General features: G+C 35.5%; 1 protein-coding gene across 1 annotated transcript in view; it reads left to right on the forward strand.

Moving 5' to 3' along the window:
• The first annotated feature begins 16,230 nt into the window (after positions 1-16,230).
• The window catches only part of LOC124360841 (eukaryotic translation initiation factor 2 subunit 3), a 72,622-nt gene continuing 61,250 nt past the window's right edge, over positions 16,231-27,602 (forward strand). The window contains 2 exon segments of the mRNA XM_046814791.1: positions 16,231-16,426; positions 22,354-22,417. Coding sequence (XP_046670747.1) covers positions 16,367-16,426; positions 22,354-22,417 — 124 coding nt within the window. The 5' untranslated portion in view covers positions 16,231-16,366.

Raw genomic sequence — 27,602 nt, forward strand, 5'->3', positions numbered from 1 at the left:
GCACCAAAGTCAACAAAACGAAGTAGGCATAGACAGCTAAAGTAATTTATAATGACTTGCAATTAATTATGAGCCAACTATAGTGAAACGTACTTGAGCCCCCCCCAAACATAAGAACAATGTTAAACCTCATTCTTTATTTCAATGAAACAACACCAATTTGACAAATAAGATGGCAAACACGTAATACTATCAAGCATTTAAATAACATCATTTTAAAAGACAGTTAATATAATATTGAAAATTATATCTAGGTTATAACAACATAATCAACGAGAAACAATCATAAAAAGTGGCAGGGATCTTTGAATAAATTAATTTATTTGAAGGACTAACAATCAACATAGAATAAGAGTAATAGTGTAACAGTAAAAAGATTTGAAAGATATAACAATAAACATATGAGTGGAAAAACGTCATAACAATAATATTTGAAAGAACAAAAAATAAAGATGACTGGAATAACATCGTAAGAATTATAGAGATCTGAGAGAATCAACAAGAGATAATAAATATACAATAAAAAAACATAAAGCAAGCAAAACAATAACAAGGTATTTTAATGGACATGAACTAAACTATAAAACAGAGACTGTAGAACAGTGGTAAACTAAAAGTAAACATCATAATGACGACACAGTTCCCGCATTACTCATCCCCTCAAGTCCCTCAGGAACTCAATGGTATCCTTCCGGAAAGAAGAGTTTCCGATGAACTTGAGGAAGCCACTTCGCCAATCCTCAGGAGCCTGGAGATGGTGTGGTTGCATGTGTAATTAGTTAGCTTGAAATGCCTAATAAAAAATTATCACAAACGAGTCCACCTCGGTACAGTGAGGCCACAGCTTTCCAGCAAGTCAGGGAAGTCTCTCTCATCGTTGACTAACCCTCACAGAAAGTTAAAATCTGATAAGCCCGCCGTAAAGAGAGTGGTTGGATATCGTTCAGACCCTCTACTGTGTGAATTGGGGTGTCCATGTTACGATACCCAAGCCTAGTTCCCAGAGCTCTGATGAAGCGGATTTGCACTCTGTTTAGCATTTTAATGTAGGAGGCCTGATAAAGTGCCCAAACAAGACAGCAGTACTCCAACAAAGGACGCACTATGGTTTTATAAACAATAACTAGGGTATAGCGAAACATGAAATCTTCAGAGGAGTGAAGGAAAAAAACATGAAGGGGAGAAGGCTTTGAAGAAATATGTTGAAGATGAGGAAAATGAGATAAGTAAGGAGCAGTAATGACACCCAGATCCCTCACATCTTCAACTGCCTTCAGCTTGTTCCCATTGATGGTGTACCCATAAGAGGAAACTGCTACACTCAAATCAAATCTGTTTTATTGCTGAGACAATAATACATCGTATGGCAAACGTCAATTATTAATAATGATATCCTAAAATTTAAGTCATTCATGCTATAATACTCATACAGACATACAATGTTTACAATCACACCTCTTTCATTCATCGCCAATGCAACCCACTTCAAACAGCGGTGTCAGTCTTCTAATTGGGCGGCCTCCCAGTTGAAAGCCAAAAACTCACCTGCATTATCAAATGCTTGAGACATGAAGAAGCGTTTAAGGCGAGTCTTACACGCCTTTGGCGTTGGAGTATCTTTGATTGAATTGGGCAGTCTGTTGAGGAATTGAACACCCGCTTGTGAAGGCAGGCGTTCATAAACCATCGTTCTGTGTCTACCAGTTCGGTAGTTTGCTATGCCACGTGTCTCATACATGTGTACGTCTTGGCCTCTGGTTAAGGTACATTTATTCATACAAAACGCCGTAATCAGTACCTGAATCGGGCAGTATTTTGCTAAAAACCTCAGAACAAAGATGCCTGAGCAGATTTTGGCGCAAACATGATCAATGTGCACATTCCATGTCAGTCCTAGATCAAGGTACATTCCAAGGAATTTTGAAGAGTAGACTTCGTCCAGTGTGGAGTCAGCCATCAAGATGGCAGGTCCACACTGGTTGCCCGCAGTGCGCAAAGAAAAATTTAAAACAATGGTTTTTGAAGAGTTTATTGTGAGGTTGAGGCTGTTGAAGTATTGGACACAGTTGTTGTTTATATTAACAAAAGCCTGTTTTCTAAACCTTCGCTTCTGTATCATCTGCAAACTGCTCTGTTCTTCCATGCAGACGCGATGATTCTATGTCGTTGACATAAAGCAGGAAAAGCACAGGACTGAGGATAGACCCCTGGGGGACTCCATAGCTAAGATCTATTGGTTTGGATGATTTATTTGATATCTGGACAACTTGGAATCTGTGGCTTAGAAATGAGCTAAGCCATTTGAAAGGCACGCCTCGAATGCCGTGGACTCAAGTTTGTCGAGCAGTATATTGTGGTCAACACAGTCGAATGCTTTGGACAGATCCAGGAACACACTCATTGTGTGGTTCCGACATTCAATCCCCTCTACAATCATATCGACAAGACCAACGACTGCGTCGGTTGTCGATTTACCCTTTCTGAACCCAAACTGTTCATTTAAGAGCTGGTTGTATTTGTCCAAAAAGTGAAGCATTCTTATAAGAAAAAGCTTTTCAAAAATTTTGCTAAATACTGGCAAAATTGAGACAGACCGGTAGTTATTTATAGAGGCTGGGTCGTCTTTCTTTAAAATTGGAACAACTTTTGCAATTTTAAGGAGAGAGGGGAACACTCCTGTTTGGAATGAATAATTTACTAATTCAGTTAAGGGTCTCACTAAATGCTTGCAGCATTTTTATATGAGCCACGGGGACATCAGATTGAGGTCGTTTGATTTTTGGCTGGGAGCTGCTGGATAATTAGGTGAAGCTCATCCTCAACAACAGGCGCCAACACCATTGATGCTGCTGGGCTCTGCCTTCGCGAGGGGCGTACTTTAGGGTCAGATGGCCGAGGACCTTGCCCGTCAGCAACGGATGCGAAGAACTCGTTAAACCGACTAGCAATCTCAGTCTCATCCTCCACAACCCCGTCCCCAACTTTAATTTTGATTTGTTTGTGTGCATTTGTTTTATTGTTTATGATCCCCAAGTTGTTTTAGAAACGTTTTTTGAAGAGAGAATTGATTTGGAGACATCGAGTGCTTTCGCAGCTTGGATAACTTTCGTATACTTTTTTTATAATTCCTGAAAAATATTTTGAACTGTTCATTAGAAGTGTTTTTATAAATTTCGGACGTAAATGTCAGTTTCTCTCTAGAAACTAAAATTTCGTGTGTTTCAATGGTTTTTTTTTTTAATTTTTGTCAGAGACATTAATTGTTTTTGTAGGTGTTAACGTGGAAATTAAGAGTGTCGGTAAACAATTTAAACTGTTGCTCTACAGGTTGAGATGAATTTAGAAAATTCCATCTTTCTTTAGAAAGGGAAGCGTTAAGGTGAGCTATGTTTTCTGGCCTTATGTCTCTTATTGTTAGTTTAATTTTGGGCTCCCTTATTAGTTGTATCCCACTAATGACGGCCTCTTGGCCGTAGTGGTCAGATATAACTGTATTTACCACAGACACTGCGACACTTGGGTGATTGGTGATTATGTAGTCGATTACAGTTTTTATTGTAGCCGTCACTCTCGTTGGAGATTTGAATAGCAAATCAAGCTCAAATGACCTAAGTAAATCGACCAATCGCATTGTTGCATGATGAGTGTTGTCCAACGCGTCGATGTTGAAATCCTCCATAATCACAAAATGCTGACGTTTGTTAGTCAGACATGTCAGTAATTTTTCGAATTTTTAAAAGAAGGTGTCTTCGTTTCCACTGGGAGACCTGTAAATTCCGATCACGAAGAATTTTGATGTTTTTGTTTGAAGTTTGATCCCGACTGCTTCGAAATCTTTTTCGATTGAATCCTGGATTGGAAAGGGGGCAGACGAGAAATTTTGTTTCAGAAAAATGGCAACTCTCCCTCCTCTGGAGTGGGATCGGCAATACGCGGAAACCAATTTATAATTTGGAATTTTACACAGTGCGATGTTATCCTTGTTGAAACCGTTTTCCGTTATTACAAGAAGATTTGTTTTCAGATCCTCGCACATGAGTTGGATTTGATCTAATTTGTTGGTTGCAAATTGGGAATTTTGATGAAGGAGCCTTACTTCCGTTGAGTGTTTGTGTGTTTCAGATGGGTTTTAGTAGTTAATTTTGTCTGCTGATTCAAAGTGGGGTCCCTAAAAACCCGAGTCAATTCCAGCTTGCACAAGATCTGCAGATCGTCCATTGGTCATTAAGGGTGGAAATTTTACTGCCTCCGCGTAGCTGTTGTAAGGCAGCGTCCAAGGCCCATCAGGACTAAGCGGTACACAGGAGAACGCGACGTCGACAGCCGGCTCCGTGACGGCGATTTCTGGAGATTCAATATCGGTAGCGGATGCCGGTAGCAGCAGTGACGGCGGCAGTGATGGAGGCGGTGGTGATGATGGAGGCGGTGGGGGTGGCGATGAAGACGTTTGTGATGATGGCGGTGGTGGTGTTGGTGACTGGTCAGCAGTGACTAAGCTAGCCTTCTTCAGGCCGGCCACCACCAGTTCGGCAAGCAGCCGCTATCCCCTCATAGTCAGGTGCTGGCCATGGCGAGTGAAGTGTCGCCTCCCGATGGCATTGCAGTAAAGCAGAACATATCCCTTACACCCTTACACAAGTCGTCTCTTGATCAACAAGGTGGGAGGGGGGGAGGTTGTGGCGATAAGGCACTGTTGATACTATGACCTTGGCTGTACGGGTGCACATGGTGATCTGGTTTTCCAATTGCTTGTAGATGGTAGACGACCGACCGGCTCCGATGTCATTCGCTCCGGCAATCAAAACTCTACAGCTTCCCGGGGGAGGAGGTTGACTCCCCTCAACCACACCCAACGGCTCCAGGCTTGCAGACGCCGAGCACAGCCGTCTCCGCGGTCACTGGGGACTGGACCATCCCAGCCATGAAGCGTGCATGACTATCACCCTCAATAGTTAGTACACGACAAGCCACTGGTACGGTAGATGTTGTGATATGAGGGGGTTTTTTAGATTCGTTTTTGTGACCAGTGTTAATGTTTTGTTGATTATTAAAAGTAGTGTGCTGCAGCTTCGGTTTACGTGTTTTCTTTTTTCTTCTTTTTTCCACTCTGGTGAACTCATTTTCACTACCTTCGGACAAATATTCCAGCGCCTCATAGTTATTTGAAACTACAATATTAGATCTAGGGATTTCTTGAACTAAAGTTTTATTTTCCTCCTCTAGACATCTTATTGAGGCATTCATTCTTTTAATTTCTTCTCTGAGAGTTGAACATTTACGACAGGGTCGTTTTAGATCTTGTATTTCTTTTTCAAGGTCAGCTATTTTCTTAGACTGCATTATATTATTTTCAGAGACGCGAGGGAGTTCCTCGGGTTGAGCTGATGCATTTACATAGTTCCTGCAAGATTTTTTCAGAGGTGTCACCGATGTTGAGGATGTAAATATTGTATCCGTGAATTGTAAAAGTCGTTGGTCCGATTAAATTGAGTGATCGAGGATAACTTTAACCTCTGTCTTAAGCTTGGCGACTTCTGCTTTCAACCTTGCGTTTTTTATTAATAATGTGTTTTCCGAAGCTGGTTGGAGTGGTGTTGAAGGCGACGCAGACGGCGACGTAGACGGCGGCATGACGTCGGGGCCGGGTGTGGAGCAGGCAGGAGCGCGGGACGCGGGCAGTACAGCAGAGTCAGGCGGTGGAGTGCGGGTGCGGGTGAAACAACAGTCGCAGGCCGCTGCAGCGGTGATGACAGTGTACGCATGGTCACTGGATGCACGCCGCTGTGTTTATCGTTGCATGCAGTCACTTTACATTCCATGTTTACATCTGTTTTTATCGATGCGCCACAATTACGGCCTAAACATTGCCAAGAACTTTCTCCAGATTTTAATATTCTGTGCAGCCTGTATTTGTAATTGTTGAATAATATACATGGTTTGCCAGTTTTGGTTTTTTCTATTGGAAACATCGTCCAGTTGTAAAATAAATATATATACTTATCTTTAATAAAATGTTTATAAGTAAATAATATAAAATTTTAAAATATTACAAATAGATAAAATATGAATGGTAAAACAATGGGGTTAACATTTTATAAATTAAAATAAAGAAATCGAGCAATAAAAATATATATCCTTGTCTGAAAATCGAACCGGGTAACTCGGGTATAGACTGCCGCAGCTATACTGACTGCGCTACAGCCACATGACGGTGGTAAGCGTCCAGTCAATTCATACAGTGCGGCGCTACGTAATAGATGAAAGAAACGGGGTGTATTCGTAAGCAAGTTTAACCTTGTTTAAATTGTGGTTAAAAACTTTATATCAGTTGCTTACTTACAAGACAAATATAGTTTAGTCCTTATGCACATTCCACTTGTAATATAAATAAAATTAATGTTCCGAGCGTGCCAACTGTCAATAATAATCGAAAACCTGTTTAAATTCGAAATAAATTACGGAGCGACGCGACTAGCATGTTTACCGTGTAGGACCAGGCCTACCAACCCCCAGCTGAAATGCACCACGACAGACTTTTTTATCTTAGTCCCATTGTATTCATTCCAAGCCATTTGAATATGTTATCAATGGAACATTGGAGTTCATCTTGGTCAAATAAGGAAGTCACTCTGTTAAACATCTTGATATCATCTGCGAAGAAAAGAAAATTAGAAGCTGCCACACTGGTGATGTCGTTTATGAAGATGTTGAATAGTAATGGTCCTAGGTGAGAACTCTGGGGAACACCAGACAGTACAAGAAAAGGACACGAGTATCCACCATCGCACTTCACGATGATCCTTCAAGTAACTTTTAATCCAATGAAGCAGCAACCCACAAAGACCATGAAACTCGAGCTTTGTAATTAGCAAATTATGGTTGACGCTATTGAAGGCCTTACTGAAGTCTAAATACTGTCCACCTGTGAAGGTTCCCTGAACCCACCATTATAAACTCCTGAAAAAGTAAAAGGTTGGTGGCTGAAGATCGTACACGAAGAAAGCTGTACTGTTCAGGGGAGATACAATTATGCACCTCATGGTACTTTTATTTCCTTATTTTTTATCATAGCGTTGTATAAGATGTCTCTTTTCGGAAAGCGTAGGCATATCATAGTGTCTAATACGCAACACTGTAAAAATCCACATCATCATGAAATTTGATCATAAAATGTATATTTTGTTATTATGATTGAATAGTATTTGAGAAAAAAGTGTTTTAATTTTATAAAAATTCTCCTGATGCCAGACCTATTTAAAAGTTTCACTTACATTGAGAAACGCAGCAAAACAATATTGTTGCAATTTTAAGTCTTGTATTATTACATTCATCTTCCTGCACTTGTTCAGTTTCTAAATGTTTTTGTCTAAACCGAACCACATGGTCCTGGATAATATATTTTTCAATTAATTAGTATTGATTGTACATTCTTAAGGAATATTTTTTTTTAAGGCTGGAAAGTATTGGTAGTAGGTTGATGGTTCTACATATAATGCCACTAGATTATAGGTTTTCCAAGTCTGGGAACGACTACGATTTTGGCAACCTTCCAATGAAATGGAAAATATGTAAGTCTGGGGACTGCATTAAATAGTATAGTAAGGAAAATGAATGCTTTTCTCAGTAGCTCCTTCAGTGCACTACCTATTAACAGATCAGAACCTGAAGCTTATTCAATTCGTCAACAGCCTCCTTCACCTCTGTGGGTTTAAACGGTCTGACCAGCAATGCAAGTTGGTTAAGCGAGTCAAGAAAAACTCGTATTAGTTGGATAATATTATAATTATCACCAACGGGCTTTGGGTTGGAGACATCAGAGAAAGTTTCATCAAATAATCAGCTTTTTCTATGTTACTATATGTCCAAGAACCATCTAATTTAGATAGTGGTAGATTGGGGTGCGTGACTGCGTTATTAACAATATTCTAAAACATATGTTTGTATCTAACAACAGCTAATACATACCCTTTATATATACCCTAAGTATACGTTTTAACAATGCAAATGAAATAACATAAAAAAGAAAGAAAAATACAACACAATGGACAAATCCACAGTGAACATCGAGGCTAAATGACTACGTCATAGCCTACCAGGAATCAAGATTGCGTTTTAAGAAATTTTCAGGGATCAAGAAGACTTTTATATTTGTAGTAAATTTTCATAGAGAGTAAGTAGTCGCCTCGGTCGGGGAAAGACTACAATTAAACTCACCTAACCTCTCATTTTTAACATCTTGAAGTAAGGCGTTCAAATTACATGAGACTATTGAAATTTGTTTTGTCCATTTGTTTTGTTTAGAATTGTGCCAAACACGTTTCAAATATCGCTTCTCAGCTATTTTCGCTTATTATGTATGGGATAATTAATGTGACTAGTTACTTTACTTATCGATGAGGGGATAGATTTTCAAGCAGAAAATTGTACGTAACCATTAAATAATTCTTCATTATCTGTGTCTTCGTGACAACGGAGAGGAATATCACACGTTACTATTTAATATGTTACGGAATTGCTCCTAATTTGTGTGCTATTTGGTCAGAGTAGGAGTACGTTCTACTGTCAGAACTGATTGTTACTCAGGAGAGTACGATCTGATGACAAGTGAAGGGATAAAACAATATTCCCACACTTTTCGGAACACCTTTGAATACAAAAAGGTTTAGAAGGTTTGGAATTTTATTTCTATCAGTTGCCCAATAAGTAAGTGCTCCTGTAAACAAATAACTGAAATTGTTATTACTTCGACTTGTTTCGTTTACTAGGATTAACTAACCTTAAACTCCCAACATTACGTGATGGGCATTGAAGTCACCAGCTACCAAGTATCGAGGACTTAGTGTTGAAGAATTTATCAAACTGCTGAAGTTCCGATTGAAACAGGAGACTCGATAGTTACAATAGTTTGCTCGATTTGTACGGGTTCGGTGTCATGGTCAATATTGATAATGGATCTTTGGTCTTAAAACTCCGTAAGTTACTAACACTTGTAACCGAGTGTCCATAGGTTCTATAACAGTTTAATTTCAGCAGGGTCATTTGAAAATTTGCATATTGAAAAACAACTTTATGACCTTCTCTTCTCTATCTGATATGTATTAAAGTAATATTTTGTTAAAATAAATAAATAAAAATGCCTTTATTACAAGCGATACTCAGTTTACACTGTTTTTCAGTACAACTCAAGTCAAGTACAATAAATATGTCCTAAGCTAATTAAATAGATAACTTATACTGACAATAACTTAACTTGCACATAGAACATAATTACAAAAAAAAAACATGAATTTACAAATCACAGAAAGAGCTCTTTAGTCGTTTTTTAAAACTGGTAACTGAGTTTAAAGCTTTGACGTTACCGGGGAGACCATTGTACAACTTCGGACCGAAGTACGAAAATCCTCTCCTCCCTACTTCAAGCCTCACCCTAGGCAGGTGGAGGGTCCTGTTTTGTCGAGTTGCACGCTGAGAGACCTCATCCCGGTAAACGAGCTTTTCGCAGAGGTACTCCGGTTCTTTGAGCTTCAGAGTTTTGTGTATCATGCAGCCGGTGAGTATCCCGCACACGTCCTCCATGGGGAGCATGTTAATAGCAGTTCTGAAAGGGGTCACGTGATCACGACGCTTCAGTTGGAAAATGAAGCGGATTGCAGTGTTTTGCATCTTTTGTATTCTAGTGACATTTTCCCTTGATATACTATTACCGTATGCAGGATAGCAGTACTGAAATACTGACAAAACCAACGACTGCATGAGACGAAGTTTTTGTAGGCTCAGGTAAAAGATCTCTGAACCTATATAAACCTCTTAAACGACCAAGCGCTCGTTGAATGGCGTAAGTGACATGATGGGTAAAAGGTGAGAGCTCACTGTCTAGCACAACACCCAGGGTCTTTACAGTGTTACATACAGCCAGGCTTTCTCCGTTAAGCCTGACAACTAAACCTTGGTCATCCATCATGTCAGTAACAGTTTGTGGTGCCACATGCAGGACATTACACTTGCCCTACGTTCAGCTTCAACCCATTTTTCGCTGACCATACGGAGATTTGCTGAAGGTCAGTGTTTATGTTGTTGACAGCTAAATATATCCTGCTGGGTTCGTAAGCCCAAGTGCAGTTGACAGTCATCTGCATATAAATGAGCCGTGCAGCTTTGTATACTGTCTGTCATATCGGAAGTGTACAGATTGAAGAGAAGTGGACCCAGACAGGATCCTTGAGGGACACCTCGCTGCTTGAAGAGTGGCGAAGAAGTGGTCACTTCCCAGCTTAGTGACTTGTTGCCTACTACCCAAGTATGATTTGACCCATCTCACAGTATTATCGTCGAAGCCCATATAGCACATTTTGGCCAGCATCATCTCATGGTTGATCGAGTCAAAGGCCTGGGAGTAGTCTAGAAGTACAAGTGAGTTTTGCAGTCCACGATCTTTGGCTTGAAACATGTTCACTGAACAAATTTGTCAGCGCTGAACAGGTACTGTAGTTTTTGCGAAACCCTGACTGCAATTTAGGAAGCAACTTATTATCTGCAACGTATTCATTCATTTGAGCGATAACTATTTTTTTCTAACACCTTTGACATTGCTGGCAAGATAGAAATTGGCCTCAAGTGTTGTACAGATGTAGGGTTGGTATTTTTGGGCAATGGTTGAATAACACTAAATTTCCAAGCATAGGGAAAAGTACCTGATCTAAAGCTTTCATTCAAAAGATGGGTGATTGCTTTAATTGCATATGGGGCTAACAGCTTTTATCATTTGGATGGAGATCTCGTCCGTTCCAGTAGCGTGAGATTTTATTGCGTCAATAGCCAATCTGACGTTATCATCGGTAATAGTCTTGAATTTAAATGTTTCTCCATTACCCCTTCTATTAGCTTCCAAGAATCTAACTAAATCCTTATCTACCTCCAACCCTGAGCCCATCTCAACAAAAATATTTATTCATTTCATTAACCTCTAAGCTGTTTTGAAGAGTTTTATTCGTTTTTATCAGGAACAATATCACACTTTCGAAGGCATCTCCAGAATTCCTTAGAAGACTTAGTACAAGTAAGGTTATCAGAGAAATAGTCTTTTTTAGCTTTCCAAATTAACTGGTTTAACCTGTTTCTAACAATTCTGTATTGATTCCAGTCACTTCTCTGTCTGGTTCTCCAATATTGATTTCTAAGTTTATTCTTAGTCTTAGTGAGTTCTTTGAGTTGATCACTTCTCCAAGGGGCTTTCCTTCTTTGTTACCCGTTTGCAGACAACTGGTGCATGTTCATCAAATATTTTTCTTAATATTACTAGTAATAAACTGCTCAATTTCATTCACTCCTTCCATGCCTAGAGCAATATTCCAATTAACATTTGAAGTAGTTTCTACTGCCTTTTCGGGGTCAAATTTGGAGTAATCTCGGTATGTGATCTAGTTTTGAGCTTGGCCTTACTTTAGGCACAAAAATCTCACAAAAAACAAGTTTGTGATCTGTCATAACCTGCCCACGATGATCTTTAATGCTTGCAGTGTCTACTACACCGGTTTTCTCTTGACTTCAGTCGACTTGTCCACGATAATATGGTCGATTAATGTGGTTGAAGTCCCTGTAACTCTTGTAGGCTCGTTAACCATCTGAACTGCATTTGAGTCCTTCAGGAGACGGCGGAGATACTTTGCATCGTTGCTTGTGGCAGAGAGAAGGTCAATGTTTGTGTCTCCTAAATAAATCACAGTGTTGACCTTGTACTGCCAGTTCCACAAACAGCGAGTGAAATAGTTCCTCAAGGCTGGAGGATCTCACATAAGAAGGTCTGTACACTTCACAAAGCCCAACCCGCACACTCCTTTCCACTTTAGAATTACACAGATGTGTTCTACTCCAGGATTTATGTCTTCAGACAAGAAATGTTGCTCAAATGAAATGCCTTCCTTGATGTAAAGAGCCACTCCTCCACCCATCTGGTGCCTGTCAAGAACTTGGTTGAAGTGACGATCGCTTGGTTGAAGTGACGACATTAGTTGTTCAGGTAAATACCTTACTAATGTCCTGTAAACTTCAATAGCTGGTGTATCTATTTTTATTTTGTTTCTACCATTGCATTTTATAAGTGTATTGGACGTTTGGAAATACACTAATGATGGACGTGACTGTACTTAATGTAATACGTTCGAAATGAAAGTCGAAGACAGTTTATCATCAATGGAATCTTCTTTTTTTAGTAGAATCTGTATCCACTATACTGGTTGTTTAATCACCTCAAAATTGTTACGAAGTATTTTTTTCACTAGTTGAGTCTTTTTAATGTAGAAATTACTTGTATTTCCATTTAACTGCCTCTCATTTCCTTTTGCCATTGTTTGACATATATTCTTACTGTCCCTATATTTTCGACGGCCACAATCTGGCTAAAAGACAAACATTTTAACAATGTTTGAATTTAAAAAGAGTGGTGGTCACCTTCAAACACCAAATTGTTATGTGTAGAAATTACAGGCACAATCATTGTTGGAGGGTTTATCTTCATAAAACATAAGTACTTGATTAGTCTTACAAAACAAAGAACAATGCTATCTTACAGTTGTTATAATTGTTGTCTTTTGACGTGACAACGTCTTAAATTAGGCTGCGGCTCGGAGTCACTCATGAAAAAGTGTAACGCCCGGTAACGTTACGATGCCCGTCCAGTGGGTCCGCCGCACGGGATCCGCACGGGATAAAGCAGATAACTGTGGGTCCGCCGCACGGGATAAAGCAGATAACTATGTTTATTCGTGAAAATGTGGAGTGCTTAGATTCGTCATTTACAACAACTACAACAATAAAGGTAAATAATTGTACACTGATATTTCATTATCGTAAACTATGATTGATTGATTAATTGTTAGATTGACACAAAAGTTGAGAAACTGAGTCTATAGGTTATGTCATACTATTGACAAATGTTGATAGTGTTAAGTAAATTATTAGTTTAAATCACTCTGCAATCAATCGTAATTCAGTCGATTGAGAAGAAACAGCGCGTATTGCTAGTCAAACATTTAAAATAACAAATTATAACCTCTAACCTGTCATAACAGTGCGACCAAACAAACGAACTAAACCGACCAATCACCACGCGCGGAGTTAGAATTTAACTGTGTTTAGCAAGAATTTCAAATTCCAATTTTAGTAAATGTTTTATTCAACTTTACCATTTACAATAACAAATTTTAATTAATTTCAAATTATGTACAATGTTTTAGTAAACAAAATATATTTCTATAGTTAAAATTTGTGCAATTCTTATTTTCATTCAATTCCTTGTTCCTATTGTGCAATTTAATAATATTCATATCAATAAATATTCTACCGAGAAAAAGACGTTGTCACGTAAAATCTTCGCCCGTAAAACCGACTTTACAGGCAAACATAATTTTTTTAGTAATTTATAAAAGAAACTGCAATATAATTAGGCAATATATAACGAGCAAAATAACTGTTTTACTAACAGGAAGTCAGCTATGACTAGAAATAAAGTCATAAAAGTGGATGTAGGCCCTTAATTATCAGGTTTTAAAACTTTTATACATTATTTCCATTATATTCAATGAAAATACAAACAATAAGTAAATATGATACGTTAGATAAAACGATGATTGGTTAGGGTCCAATGGCCTTAACCAACAAGAAAAACAAAAGCGACCACTTAAATCAAGGAAGTAGTTCTTTTTATGCCTATACATATGGTCACTACTGTCCAGTATATATTCAAAACATGATAAATTTGATGTTCTTTAAGAATAGTTATGTAGCATAAACTAAACCTCGAGATCTCCTCTTCTACATGCACAATTCCAGTTTCTCTGTGAATCACCGCATTTTTAACTAACCATGGAACCTTTTACCCACCTATCGGTTATAAATATTGTTATTTGTGAAATCCAGTTTAACATTTATTTGTGAACTTTAAGGTATTGGTAAAAAACTGTAAGCCCTAATTATCCCTAGATAGTAAGAAATGGTAAAACAGAATACTTTACATGAAATGAGAAATGTTATTGTCAAATTATACATTGGTTATAATTTGGTAGAGCAATGAACACTATAAAATCTCAGATTTTAGATATTAAATAAGTTCAGACCCTTGCTAAAGATAACTTGAACAGCTTGATACCTTTAAAAGTATCAAAAAAATCATGGTGGGGAATAATAGTTTCAACAAAATATTGTTGGTCAATTTTGAATTGTTTCGATCTTATTTATGAAAATGATAATTATTACACAATGATTCAGTTATAGTTTTCAACTGGCACTGGTTCACTTTAAGAAATTATAAATTAAGAAAGAATTAAATCCATGCAAAATATTGTTCAAAAAGTTCTTAAACATTAATAAAAGCTAAGATCTGACCAAGAATTAGATGCAGTTACAAATTCCTTCCTGGCCATCAAGTATAGTAAGAATACTCCTCTGAATGGTTCCTTCCTTGTTCTCATATATAGTAAGAATACTTCACAGGATGATTCCTTTCTGGTCCTCAATTATAGTTAGAATAATCCTCTGAATGACGTTTCATGGTGACGTAGGTACCAATAAAAATTAAACAGTTTTTAACTTAATTTCGTTTGCCTTTTTATATCCTTTAAAATTATGATCAGACATGATTGACAAACTCGACATAGAATAGAAAAGAAAGTATTCTATTATAATTTTCGGAATAAAGCATATGTGACCAATGAGAAAATTCGGTGTAACTGTATAAGACCTGTGTATCTTTGCTTTAGTTGAGAATTAAAATAGATGTTCAACACATATTATAAAATGAATTTAATTTAGAAGGATGTTACAAGTTGTATTACGTTATTAATTGAAGTAGGAATAAATTGAATATTATTATTTATCAAAAAAGTTATTAATACTCATACAAATTATGATGATAACATAAATTTCCAAACGTATACTACATTTATGATATGGATATATGCGACTGAAATGTTAATGTACATTTATATTACATTTGACGGTGAAATGTGTGATTAATTAACTCTGACGAGTATAATAAAATATCTCATTATAAGTAAATGCTAATTTACAAACATAAGGTGTTTAAAATACTATATAGTGATGAAATACACACAATTTGTTGTGACAACAAAGTAACCTATTCGGTTGAAATATGCCGAATATTTCCAAATATTTTACATCATTTTGTTGAGTTAGTTGAATATTGTTAAGGAAAACATGTGACCGATTTCCCACTGTATAAGTAAATATAATATGCACATATTTATTTTCATCTTCCAGAGTTTTATCTAATCATATATTAATTTAAAACATCTTGCAAGATCTATGAAACCATAAATTGTTTTTGATGAGAATCCAACACTGCAGTGTCATCTGCAAAGGTTGCAGTTAATGTCTTTTTGTAAATCTCATTTAAGCCTCGGCGTCAGCTATGCCGGATTCGAAGTGCACTGGTTTTTAGTATCAAAATACATGTTTGGATCTCCCCGGGATTTGAACCTGTGATCTCTCGGTTAGAGAGCCGAGACTATAACCATTAGTCTACGTAGGAGGACCAGTTAATGTCGATTGATTCATTGGTATGTCTGCTGTGAAGAATGTGTAAAAACGTGCCCAATACACTCCCATGTTGATCTCTAATTTCTATCTTTTCAGACCGGAATAATAGTTTAGAAATTTAAATCTAAAGTGCCAAATTTCCCAAACTTCAGAAAAATTTTGTCACAAGAGAGAGTTGACACGGGCAGATCAGCCTACTATCATGGCTGGGTTAATCCCATGGATCGTAGCAAACTAAAAAAAATTATAAGCAAATCTAAAACCGTGTCGCGGAGTTGGGAGTGGTGGATCATACAAATGGTGATTGAAATCATTCCGACAGCACGAGATAGACCGTGTTATAATCACAGCCACCGGGAAAGTACGCAAATTTTCTCCCCAACTACCGATTTCCAATTTTTCCAATTCCTCGGTCAGAGAGCCGCGAACTGAGCCCATAGAGTAATCGGTTTTACCAAATAATGGTTTTACTGTTCAAAATTAAATATAATGATGCCCTAGTTGCGTAAGAAATAATAAGTAGATATTTATAGTTCAGCTTCCCTCAAAACTATTTATGAAGGATATCCTGTATTAATTTACTTCTGTATTTTAATTTATTGACTTTTTTACTTACATTAGTCGTTTCCCGCTGGCAGAGAACGCAAAATCTAGTTGCCTGTGTTTCAACGTTGCGTCAGTTTCTTGTTTCTTCGTCTGGCTGTCTCTGTTTCTAAGTGTTGTTGCTGTTGGTTAGGTCGGTTCACGTTTTGCCTCCAACTATAATAATTCTACTCTACATCGGCCAAGACGATTCAGAAACAATATAACAATTATGACCTCTCTTGAATTAAATAATTCTTCTACGCTTTCAAAGCAAGATTTAGCAACACTAGTAAGTAGTTTTATTACTACATTATTCATTACTGTACATTTTCACGGTTAATGCAGCATGTGAACCTTTACATTTATTGCATCCTATTTTGTTAAATTAGTGAACTACCTATCTAATGTTCATTTTCACCAATCTGATCTCTTAATTTTTTAGCAATATTACTGAATATCCATACCAATATAACCTGTGTAGCTACATAATAGCCAAGTTTGCAGGCTTCTCCAGTTATCTTAACAATAAACTAGTTGGCCTAGGTTTTTTTTGTATTTACCTGTCATCCAGTTACCAATTATTCACTTTGTAAGTGTGACTACTTGTTTACCAATTCCAGGTTACACATATTTATATAAAGACTTGTCATTCTTGGGCCAGTTAAGCCTACCCATATGTGTTGGTTTGATAGGCCATATCCTCAAAAACACAAGCCTAAATGGAAATTACATTAATTTTAGGAGTGTCAGACAGCTTGATACATTTTTGCTGTAGGCACATTGGTAATTTAGTTTATTGGTTTCAAAATGTTTGTATTCCTTTACAATTTATTTAGGGTAGATTTTTAATAAGTGGCCTACACTCGTTATTTGATTGCTATTATGGAATGTATCGATTGTTTTTATCTGAAGAAATAATTTAATATTACAATTTATTTAACTTAGCATATGATTTCAACTTATTAGTTATAGTAATTTTAATGTACAGAATATATAACAAGAAGTAACGGGTAGGGTACGATAAGCGGACCCGGTTTTTTATATCGAAGAATGTAATCATCGATACCTAATATTCGCATCTTAAATCCTAGACTACCAATCGATATAAAAGTGTCTATAGTCCTCAATAACAATCATATGTTTTAAATTAAAATATGGATTTAATATTTACAGTGATATAAAGCAAAATTAGGTAAACTGAAGACGACCATATTTGCTCCTCTCACAGTTACAGTTGTTTCTTTCCCACAAATTTCACATAATGGATTTATCGGTATGAGTCCTACATGTTGAAGCCAAGTAAAACATATCTTATCATCTTTCAAAGCAATGTCGTGTAGATTTCTAAAATTGACTGTCATTTTTAATAATCAAATGTTACTTATATGTAAAATTGAAACATTACATATAAGTAATGAACATTACATTACATAATTGAAAGTGTTTACAGCTGTTGATATAGATTATTTAAGTTGGTAGTTCAAAATAATTAATCAGTATCGATTGATTATAATGGTGGTTATGATTAAGTAATATCGTTTGCTAATTTCGATATAAAAAACCGGGTCCGGTTATCGTTTCCTACCCGAAGTAACCAATAATTTGAGACTAAAAATTGTGATGAATATGAGGAAAGCATGTATTTGTCACAAGTGACGAGATTTGTGTAAGTAGCTTCAACATGTGGGTTTGGCTTCTGGTAACATAAGGGGAGAATTCTTTCCTCCATTTCACAAAAGCGGTTATTCATTGATATAAAGTTGGGCAAGTTTTAAGAATTGTAAGGTTTCTTTGATATCTAATCCTAGGCCATTGTTGGTTTTGTTGTTTTGATTTAAAAATTTAAAAACCTCTTTACTGAGTAACAGCCGAGGCTATTACCATGAAAGCAATGAGGCTAAGAACGTAGTTCTGGTAACGTTTTTCTGGTATTACGTTACTGAGAAACCAATAACGTAGTGGAGTGAGCTGGATGGTCCTTTCAGGGGATAAATTATCAGATTAAAATAAATAATTATAAATAAATAAAATATATTTATCAAAATAGAAACGTTGACTTGTGTCTGGAAAAAATTGAAACAAAAATAACTTATTCTCATTTAGTTGTTTGTTCTTATTTATAATTAATTATAAATAGTCTATTTAAAAGTCCTAGTTTATTAATCTAAATATTACATTGTAGTGAGTTAGTTAAGTTTTTGTATACTAACCAATAAGTATATTGTGAAGTTGAAAATTTTAAATAACCAGTTAGTATCTATTAAATAATTAGTATCTTTCAAAGAAGTCTAAGACTACATTTAACTGACTTAGTTAAATTTTCGTATAATTTTTCTATATAGACCACACACACGTAGATTTAGTCTCACTCATATTTGCAACTTAAAACATCAGTTCAGTAACAGGTTACTGGAACGTAATATCAACTAACCACAATATTTTGGTAATAGGTTATTGACAAATAACGTTATTTCCCATTTTTAACAGGAACATAATCACTCAACATGTTATTTTGTAATAGGTATTTACAAACAACAGAATATCCTGTTTCCAGAGACCACTTCTAAAAAATCATACACATGGTTTAATTTTGTTTCAATTACTTTTGAACAATAATGTTGAACTGAATGAATTCATGAACCTTGTCATATTACCTTCCGTGCTCTGTCTTGTTTGCCAATCTCATTTCAATATTGAATTATTTTTTTTCTTATTTTTTGATTGGTCAGATTTATTAGAATTACAAAATGTTGCACAAATTAAGAACATGATCAGCGCCACCTGTATCGTAAGCCCTAATATTTAACTTTTATTATGTAGGAAACTGCTGACAAGTGCTCTTTGATTGTCCTGCAATAACAAGGGAGCGGTATGCCATTTGGTAGTTTGGATAAGGGTGGTGAATTTCCCCAGGGAAACCTCATAGTTTGTTTTCGGCGGTTTGTGGAACTGCTGAAATCATAGACTGGTAGGCCTTGTGGTGTGCTTCCGGCCTCGTGGTGCGCTTCCAGGGTGCACAAAAGGCCGTTGAAGCTAGTGCATGGCAATAGGCCGCCCAATTGAAGAAGATGATACCTTATTACTGATGTTATTATTTAAGACTGAACACACAAAAGAGTCACTTTGTTTTTTATATTAATATAAAGCACATAGGTTTTATTTGATACTTTTTATCAGCTGCCGAGCTGTTTGGAGAAAGCGTTTTTTTAAAACCATCTTTTACTTTCGGAAGTCATAATAATGTTATGCATAACGATTTTTTTTAAACTTTTGATATTTAAATTAATGCTTTTTTGTAGATATAATGCGTCCATTAAATTGAGGAAAATATGTTCCAGATCAAAATCTTTATTAATACTTAAAATATGATAACTTTTGTATACATTTCTTATTTCCCAAAAGCAATTCTATAAAACCAGATTACCGTCATTTTGGTATTTTAAAAATTCTATATAAAAGAGTATGAATCGTAGAACAATATAAATTTACAGGTCTTCATAAAGCATAAGCATATGTGCAAGTTTCATGCATATCAGAAATCTTACGTAACATTTCATTAAAATATTGGATTACTTAATATGGATGGCCCTTAGATGTTTAAACTGATGTTCTATATTTTTACATTATTATAGTCTAAAACATATTTATGGAAAAGAAATATTTCAAAATAGTTCTAGGATTTCATTTTTGTCACGGATGGGACAATTTTGAACATTGCACATAAAAACTCTTAAATATAATCTATATTCCTGTGAGTTAAATAAAGTTAACCCTTAGCACACCGTAGACGGAATAATCCACGATGTTGTTAGGTCTTATAACGCCAAAGACAAAATAATCTGCTGATCGATAAAAATATATTTTATTACTGTTTTTGAAAATTATATGCTCAATATATAAGCCACAATACTAAGTAATGCATTGGCTTGACCAAATAATCCAGTTGCAGCTGTCAGCTGGCCGCAGTAAGTAAACAATAAATTGTTTTGTTGCTGGCAGCTGTTCTCCCACTCCCGTCTGTACGCCGATGACGATACTGTCCGCCATTACCGACTGTCAGTGGAGCAAGCATTGTGCCTTTGGGAAGTGTTCTTGCGTTGTCATTCCTTAAACAAACAGTTGTAAAAAGTTATTGTTACCATGTTTTAAGTGTTATAACAAGTTTTTATTGTTTCTTTTCTGTTGTAATTATGGCTCATCACCCAGACGATCCAGATTTGTGTTTTGAAGTTTACCATACAACTGCCTACATCTATCATCAGAACTTATAAACTAATCAAGATCAGCATATTACACTTAATTTGTTTTCTTATCTTTGTACATAGTTTTCATATTTTTCATCACATGTATTTAATAACTCTGTAACCTGAATTTGATTTTTGTTGAAATATTCTATTATTATGAAAAAATATGATTATTTTAATGCAAGTATTACATTATTGTAAAAATTCTTTTTTTGCGTGTTATTAATAATTAGGAATGAATAAAAAAATAGCTTTAAGGAATTTTCATTTAAAATTTTTCACCTTAAATGAGCGTAATCTAAAAAAATACTATATTTATATAAGCGTTTAAAAGGTCAATAAATATTTGTATTTTTATAAATTTATTTCTGTTATATAGCCCTACTAATATCTTTTCAAATTTTCAGTTTTACACTGCAACAGGAATAGCAACTTTAGTTAATTTTTATAAATATGTACATGTTATGGACGGATAGAAATATACCTAAATTAAAAGATCGTAAGTTGAAAATAATGTATTGAATAATAGTATTTAAAGTTATAATAAGCCATACGATGTGGTTCCTACTGCACAATAGACAATACAGTATACATACCAGCTTTCTCATTGCTGGAGAAATGTAATGCAACAAAATAATGTATTGAATAATAGTATTTAAAGTTATAATAAGCCATACGATGTGGTTCCTACTGCACAACAGACAATACAGTGTACATACCAGCTTTCCCATTGCTGGAGAAATGTAATGCAACAAAATAATGTATTGAATAATAGTATTTAAAGTTATAATAAGCCATACGATGTGGTTCCTACTGCACAGTAGACAATACAGTGTACATACCAGCTTTCCCATTGCTGGAGAAATGTAATGCAACAAAATAATGTATTGAATAATAGTATTTAAAGTTATAATAAGCCATACAATGTGGTTCCTACTGCACAGTAGACAATACAGTGTACATACCAGCTTTCCCATTGCTGGAGAAATGTAATGCAACAAAATAATGTATTGAATAATAGTATTTAAAGTTATAATAAGCCATACGATGTGGTTCCTACTGCACAGTAGACAATACAGTGTACATACCAGCTTTCCCATTGCTGGAGAAATGTAATGCAACAAAATAATGTTTTGAATAATAGTATTTAAAGTTATAATAAGCCATACGATGTGGTTCCTACTGCACAACAGACAATACAGTGTACATACCAGCTTTCCCATTGCTGGAGAAATGTAATGCAACAAAATAATGTATTGAATAATAGTATTTAAAGTTATAATAAGCCATACGATGTGGTTCCTACTGCACAGTAGACAATACAGTGTACATACCAGCTTTCCCCATTGCTGGAGAAATGTAATGCAACAAAATAATGTATTGAATAATAGTATTTAAAGTTATAATAAGCCATACGATGTGGTTCCTACTGCACAGTAGACAATACAGTGTACATACCAGCTTTCCCATTGCTGGAGAAATGTAATGCAACAAAATAATGTTTTGAATAATAGTATTTAAAGTTATAATAAGCCATACGATGTGGTTCCTACTGCACAACAGACAATACAGTGTACATACCAGCTTTCCCATTGCTGGAGAAATGTAATGCAACAAAATAAAGTGTGCTGAATTGTGATTTGATTGAGACTAGCCAACTTAGAAAACTTTCTGTGATTCTTTTAACATGACATATTTTCCCACACGTCATTTATATTATACAACAAATTTCTATCAATAACATTAAGTAGATTAATTGTATTATCTTTTAATGTATAAGTATTCTAACAGTTTAGAGAAAAAAACAACAGAAATAGTTGTGGGATGAAAAAATGTTGCTCTCTCTCATAGTTTATTTTCTATATTATAGATATCATGTAATATATAGATTTTGAAAATCTAATTTAAAAGGTTTTTGGAGATAAATACATTTAATTTATAATTTTTCTAACGAGTATCTTTTTAATTTTAGGATGTGTCTAAATTGACTGCACTTTCTCCAGAAGTCATTAGCCGCCAAGCAACAATCAATATTGGTAAGTAAACAATAGATATGTTATAGTAAACAAAGGAACTTTGAATTTGGTAAACTGAATTGGATTAGCAGAAATTCAGCTTCAATACAAAAAATGTACGTCCATGGGTAGTACATTTAAACTACGAGGATCACAGTACAGGTATTATATAGCAGGCTAAAACTATTATACTAGTGCAAAAATTGCCTTTATTGTATTATTAAATTAATGAACATTTATACAATTTCAACAATAATTAATACATAAACTAAAAACTAACCTGTATTAAAGTATGACATATAAGAATTGTTTTGAATAAAAATTTATTCAAATTAATAGAAATATTTTGTGTTGTAATTTAACCAAGCAATAAATATAAATTATCTAAAATTTTATATACATATACGAGGTCCAATCAACAAGTATCCTACCTTTTGGTGCAACGTAAAACTGAAGTTACCTGAAAAAAGCTGGCGTTAATTTTCTTCATAAGCACCCTGAGAAGCAACACAACGATTCCAGTGACGTTTCCACTTCTGGAAGCAGTCTTGAAAATCACTTTTCAGCATCGCCATGAGATCAGCCGTCGTTTTTTTCATAATTGCTTCTCGACTTTCAAATCTGGTGCCTTTCAATGGTTTTTTGAGGTGGGGGAAGAGCCAAAAATCGCATGGAGCCATATCTGGAGAGTACGGAGGCTGAGGAACTTGCGGAGTGCCGTGTTTCGCCAAAAAAGTTTGAATGAGCTGGGAAGAATGAGCTGGCGCATTGTCGTGGTGTAGCCGCCAATTTTGAGACGCCCACAAGTCAGGTCTTTTGCGGCGAATCGCATCTCGGAGACGACATTGGACACTTAACCCTTTGCGGTCGGTCGTCGACTATAGGTCGACCGCGGCAGTTTCGCTGAACGCTCGCATGTCGACAATAGGTCAACCGGATAATGTCACTGCTTGTTTGTCCATTTCTAACCTATTGCTGTTCGGTATTTGAGTTATTCGGTACTTTGGACTTCTATTTTGGTTACGTGAATGCTACGTCGATCTTTATTCACGATATAGGAGGCATTGGAAGTGAAAATAGAAGACCAATACAACAACTGACGTCTGCACTTGCGCCGTGTTTACAAATATGGATGGTGCAAGTACAAGTTTTACTGACGACGACGAAATATTAGATGAATTAGATGATTGTAATAGTATTTTCAGTGAAATTAATATCCAAAATGAAAAACAGATTATTAAAGAAGACCGTGATAGTGATTGTTAGTTGAATCATAGTGAAAATTCTTCTGAAAACATTGTGGTAAATGACGGTAACCTAGTCACCGGTAACCTAGACGACGAAAGTGATGTGTTTAGATTGGAAACTTTAGGTAATGATGGGGAAGAATTTGATCAATTCGTGGATAATGTGATAGAAGTAGGACAAGGAGATGCAAATAATAGAGTTAGGCCTAAGCTACAAACTAGTAGACTAAGAGGAAGAGCTAGACATGTTACCCAAAGTAGGCCTAGGGCTGGACTAAGGCAAAATTATAATATATAAATAATGTATTATATATAATATTATATAATGAATAACATGTATCTGATGAGATCCTAGTGCCTTTTCACCTGTATTCATGTAATTTTGGTTTATTACATATGTATAAAAAAATAAAAATTATGTTTTTATATTTTTATACTTCTTTTTTATATATTTTAAATGTTACTTAAAGTTATAAAAAAAACTACTATAAAATAATGTAAACATTCTTTTTAGGTTATTTACATTGATATATAAAGAGAAAAAAATAAAAAAAAGTTGCAGAAAAAGGGATTTAAAACTTGCATTTGTGTATTGTCAAAGAACTGTAAACTAACAGAAATTAAATACGACCGGAGAGGACAGTCGAAGCAATTTTTATTGAGACCTCAAAGGGTTAAATAGTACTGTGCATTCACAGTTTGACCCTCAGGGGCATATTCATGGTGCACAACTCCACGGTGGTCGAAAAAAACAGTAAGCATCACTTTGACATTGCTTCGAACTTGCCTTGCTTTTTTTGGCCGAGGATCCTGGGGAGACTGCCATTGTGATGACTGAAATTTGGTCTCAGGGTCATATCCATAGACCCAACTTTCGTCTCCAGTTATTATCGATGTCAAAAAGTCCGCATCATCCTCACAACATTGCAGCATGTCCTCGGCAACATCCAATCGCCGTTGCTTCTGCTCGTCTGTCAGCAATTTTGGCACAAATTTTGCGGCTACCCGGCGCAATCCCAAGTCATCCGTTAAAATTGCTTCAGCTGATCCGAAACTCACATCTAACTCAGTACTTACTTTCTCCACAGTCATTCGACGATTTTCACAGATCAAAACTTTTGCTTTCTCGATGATTTCCGGAGTTCGACTTGTTTTTGGTCGGCCCGAACTCGCGTCACTTTCTGCCGAGGTTCGACCACTTTTGAAACGGTTATACCACTCTTTAATCTGCGTAACACTCATTGCCTCATTTTCGAATGCTAGCTGAATTTTCCGAATGGTCTCACTTTGTTTTTCTCCGAGTTTCACGCAAAATTTAATGCAATAACGTTGTTCCACTTTTTCCGTCATCTTCACAGTTAGAGAAAAACCAATACGCGCACTTGACTTATCAGTACATACTGACCCGTCTCCGGCGAACCAGTTGGGGTATCAAGATAAGACTTTGTACCTTTCCTTATCATAGTAGGAACTATTGTCGCAACAAATCTTATCTCATTATTGGCAGCAGAAGCCGCGATACACGACGAGGTCGGATACTTTTTGATTGGACCTTGTATAAGGCCTTTAAATGGGGGAACCTCCCTGATTTTTAGAGACATTTAAGAATATTCATTTAAAACTTGTATAAACTACTAGCCGTCAAGTTTATGCTTTCTTATGGAACACGCTGTTATTTATTATGGTTTTCCTTTTCCATTGTAAAATTAGTTTTAACACTTTTTATTCTTGCCACATTTGAACAATTTGTTTTACCAGGAAATATGACCGTTCAAAGTGTTGTGATTCCGTATGGAGTTTAACATTGAAAAACATATTTTTAAACTGGGTTCCATTTGAGTATTGTAAATCTACATCTTAAATACGAAATTTCTCCAGGTTTTAAGATATTTAGTCAATAATTCTAAATTTCAGAACTTGGTTTGTGAATGAAAATATAATTATTAAATTTAATATAAAATGACCAGGACTTCACTTGCTTATCTGTCATATTTAATTTCTAGCTGTCTTATCTGTTAGCAATGGCTGGTCATTCTTATCATTTGGGATATGTAACATTATCAGTAATACTCAGTGTGGTTGTACTTACCTTTGAAACAGAACAATAGTAAACTAAACATCGAGGGAATATACACTTGTGAAAGTTATTCTACTGGTGGCATTGTGAAACAAACCGAAACTCGGAAACTGTCACAAGAAATGCCTGAAACTTACCACTTCCGATACAACACCTCAGCCTCCCTGAGACAACTTATAAAGGAGCAGTATATTATAACAAGTGCCTGATCACCTGTTAAGACTGGAAATGGTTTGAAGAAATTCTACAAAGAAAAAGATTTCCTGGAATAAAGAAACAGACAGTTACTAAGCATATGGTTGATTCAATATAAATATTCTTTATAAATTCAATAACATATTCAAACATTTTCCTTGTTTCGTTTGATAGTGGCTATAATAAATTCATATTATTTGTTTATTTTTTCATTCCTTTTTGTGGGTGTGTGAATTTATAAACAATATTTTGACTTAATTGTCACAACCACCTCTGTATTTGCCAGTAGGCATACTGGGCATATGCCTAGAGCACCAAATTTAGAGGAATCAATTAGAATTTATGTTTTAAACACGTTCATGACAGCGGCTAATTTCCGTAATAGTATTCTTTAACGTTTTACGAAGAAAAGTATGTAGACTTCACAATTTTACACAAACAAATTATTTCAATATATATTTTTTCACTGTTTTTCTGTGTTCTCCAGGGAGTACCTTAAAAATTAATTTATCTTAAAAATTAAGCAATGCACCTGCTGGGTACACTAGACGGCAAACAATAAAATCGCAATAAGGAAATGCATAGCAACATGTACCCCATCCTGCGCATAGCGCGGTTTACAAAAGTCTGGTGTGTACCCGATCGGGTACAAGAAGGCAGTTGTGAAAGATCAAGTGTACCCATCGTTGTGAATGTATTAAATAGAACAAAGTATAATTATTGTAAGTTTGCAACAAAGAGCACAAACAATTAGAAGTAATTAATTAATTGATAGGCTGTCTAATGATAGAGTCGTAATCTCCATCACAATGAGTGGCAAAGCATTACATGTGCTATAATCACGAATGCTACTATGCACTATTAATGCTTTCATCCCTCTACGTTCAACTTAAACACATCCGGTGCAACTGCAGGCAGTACAGTGTCTAATGTTTAAATGTTACTTCTATTGTGTTAGTCAGTGTATTGTTAACTATTAACCTTTTGCAGACGATCTAAAATCTGCAAAATAATAATGAACTTTAAGGTTTGGGACATTTTTTATAGAAATGCGCTTTTGGCACATTTTATTGTAACCAGTTTTTATGTGATATCAAACTACTATAATTGTCTTGCTGGTTATGAGGAATATGCATACAAAATTCGGCTAAATTTTGTTTTTCAGGCTCGCACCAAAATTTTGTTTCAAACTCAATTTGGTAAAAAACCGTTAACAATAGTAAATTTGCTCAAAATAATTTTATTGACAGTTTTATGGCAAAACAAGTCATTCTGATATATCCGACTGCAGTGTTGCCAATGCACATAACAAATTTCACTTAAAAATAAATTGGTATAGGTTATTTTCTATTTTTACAGATATATCTGTAAACCGTCCGGTATACAAATTTTTAGCTGGTGTATATAATCCTTGAAGTCTTGATTTCAGAGTAATTTTATATTGTTATTGTTCTTTTTTATATTGTTAGCATTTTTTTTTTAAATACCACAGAAAAATGTATCTAGTTTAAATAATAGTTGTAACTAATACAAAGCTTATTAAGGTAATCAATGTTACAGATTTTCAGCTGAGACTAAACATTGGTAAATTGATTTCTTAACTATTTTACAGAACTGTTTGGGCTTGAATTTCTTCTTGGTATCTACTGTCAAGTAATATAATAACGTTTTGGAATTAATAACGAGC

The sequence above is a fragment of the Homalodisca vitripennis genome, chromosome 4 (assembly GCF_021130785.1).
Source record: "Homalodisca vitripennis isolate AUS2020 chromosome 4, UT_GWSS_2.1, whole genome shotgun sequence".
Lineage (NCBI taxonomy): Eukaryota > Metazoa > Arthropoda > Insecta > Hemiptera > Cicadellidae > Homalodisca > Homalodisca vitripennis.